Source organism: Periophthalmus magnuspinnatus, chromosome 1, assembly GCF_009829125.3.
Source record: "Periophthalmus magnuspinnatus isolate fPerMag1 chromosome 1, fPerMag1.2.pri, whole genome shotgun sequence".
NCBI classification, from domain to species: Eukaryota; Metazoa; Chordata; class Actinopteri; order Gobiiformes; family Gobiidae; genus Periophthalmus; species Periophthalmus magnuspinnatus.
In genome coordinates this window covers 3,569,511-3,571,939 of record NC_047126.1, presented here as the reverse complement: position 1 = coordinate 3,571,939, position 2,429 = coordinate 3,569,511, and the positions used below count along the sequence as shown (strand labels likewise).

Sequence of the window (2,429 nt, the reverse complement as noted above, 5' to 3'; positions counted from 1 at the left end):
TGCCTGTCTGGTTTTGTAGAGGGCCAGAGGTCCCCTAGGCTAGCAGCATACAAGAAGATCAATACACGTTCATCACACAAAAGTGTTTAGAAGCAGTCGCAACTTGTAGTAACATGTCTCCAATATATTCATTGGTTTTCCTTCTTTTCAGAAAATGGAAGATCTTGAAGCTTTGTTTTCATGAGACCAGCCCTCACTGATCCACTGCTGCCTCTGAGTCCAGCTCCAGTTCTTTCATGGTTGGAACTGCCCGGCTCATGATCACTGGTGCCATGGGAGCTGTGCGGGTCAACAGGTACCTACTGCAAACACAAACTGAGCTAGAAACATGTGTTTTTAGGTTTAAGTTAACAGACACTGTAATGTTTTACAGATACAGCATTGTATCCACAGATGAAGACGCTGTGCAGATCTCGACCCTGGGGCTTTACAATGGCCACAGTCCTGTGACTCAGCACACACTAACAGAGAGCTGCATGGCTGCGGCGGATGGAGACGATGGAGGAGACTGTTCAGACACTGAAGAGCCCAGAGGTGCTCTGTCTCTGAGGGTCCCACATGAGCCAGTGTCCCACAGCTGTCGAGGCTCTCCCTCGTGTCGCCTGGGCCTGGATCTCAGCACCGGTCGCCTCCGCAGTCGATTTGTGAAGAAGAATGGACAGTGTAATGTGGTGTTTAACAACATGGAAGACAAGCCCAGACGATACTTGGCGGACATCTTCACCACATGTGTGGACATACGCTGGCGCTACCTGCTGCTCATCTTCACCACCACCTTTCTGCTGTCATGGCTGCTGTTCGGGCTGGTCTTCTGGGGCGTGTCCTTGGCTCACGGGGACTTTGACCTTCACCTCCCCCTGAAGGACGGGGGCAGCTCAGAGCAGGAGGAGCAGAAGGCGTGGAGGCCCTGTATCCTCCACATACAGGGCTTTGTTGGAGCGTTCCTTTTCTCCATTGAGACCCAGACCACCATCGGTTATGGTTTCCGCTGTGTGACTGAGGAGTGCCCCGTGGCTGTAGTCACTGTTGTAATTCAGTCCATTATAGGCTGTATCATAGACTCCTTTATGATAGGCACCATCATGGCCAAAATGGTCCGGCCTAAAAAGCGCGCACAGACCTTGTTGTTCTCACATCATGCTGTGATCGCTCTGAGGGACGGTAAATTTTGCCTCATGTGGCGTTTGGGAAATATGCGAAAGAGCCACATTGTGGAGGCTCATGTCCGAGCCCAGCTCATCCGGCCCCACGTCACCGCAGAGGGCGAGTACCTCCCGCTGGAGCAGACGGACATAGATGTAGGTTATGATGAAGGGCTTGATCGCTTGTTCCTTGTCTCACCTCTGGTGGTCGTCCATGAGATCAACAAGACTAGCCCTTTGTATAATTTTAGCTGTTCTGATCTGCAGAAGCAGGACTTTGAGATTGTGGTCATTCTGGAGGGCATGGTGGAGGCCACAGCTATGACCACTCAAGCCCGAAGCTCTTATTTAGCCAAGGAGATCCTGTGGGGTCATCGCTTTGAGCCTGTGGTCTTTGAGAAGGGGGACCGCTATCACGTGGACTACTCCCGCTTTCATAAGACGTATGAAGTGCCCTCTACGCCTCAGTACAGTGCCAGGGAGCTGAGCCGGAGGAGAGGCCGGGGCAGTCAGTCTTCCTCCTCCTCTTCCAGCTGCTCACACACACATTCACCGTTTGCCCCAAAGGCAGCGCGCCGCCTGCTGGGCACTCACTCCCCCAGCGCCTTCTGCTACGAGAACGAGGTGGCTCTGTGCTCTGGGGATGAAGATGAGGATCCGGATGTAAAAGAGAGAGGACTCCTGAGGGATGACCTCCGACCTGTCTGTAAGGACACAGTACTACAGCAGCAGACAGTGGAGATGCTGTGTATGCTGGACTCAAACAATCAAATGAGTCTAAGCCGACTGCAGCCCACTCTGCCTTTATACATCAGCAGAGAGTCTGGAGTTTAAGTCAGTCACTGTTTTTCCTCTGTTTGTTCAGCCGGCACAGTCCTGAACGTGTAAAAATCAAACAGACGACAGCTGTCAGAGGATCTGTAGCCCAAAACTCTTTTTTTCATCTTATCTTGAGGTTTATTTGAACAATCTTTACAGTTCATCTATTTTATTTATGTAAATGAAACGTATTATTTTTATTCAATGATCTGTAAAGGTAATTAAAATAAGGTTTATACAGATTAAGGAAAAGTCCCGTTATGAACAAAGCCACAGGGAAAAGTAGCTCCTGTATAAAGGACTTTCAGCCAAACATCAGTGTTTATTCAGATTGTGATTTTATATGCACAAAGAAACTAATAAAAACTATAAGTATGAAATGAAACTTGTGTTATTGTTACAGAAGTCTCATGGTTGTATCGTGTCCTTCAGTGACCTATAATAAAACTAAAATAAAACTAGTGAAAT

At 48.8% G+C, this 2,429-nt stretch overlaps 1 protein-coding gene across 1 annotated transcript; it reads left to right on the top strand.

Annotated features, from left to right (window-relative positions):
- The first annotated feature begins 202 nt into the window (after nt 1-202).
- LOC117378054 (ATP-sensitive inward rectifier potassium channel 12-like) lies at nt 203-2,068 on the top strand. The gene is made up of 2 exons (XM_033974596.2): nt 203-295; nt 374-2,068. The coding sequence occupies exons 1-2, from the start codon at nt 237-239 to the stop codon at nt 1,974-1,976; spliced, it is 1,662 nt and encodes a 553-aa protein (XP_033830487.1). The 5' UTR covers nt 203-236; the 3' UTR covers nt 1,977-2,068.
- Nucleotides 2,069-2,429: the final 361 nt, after the last annotated feature.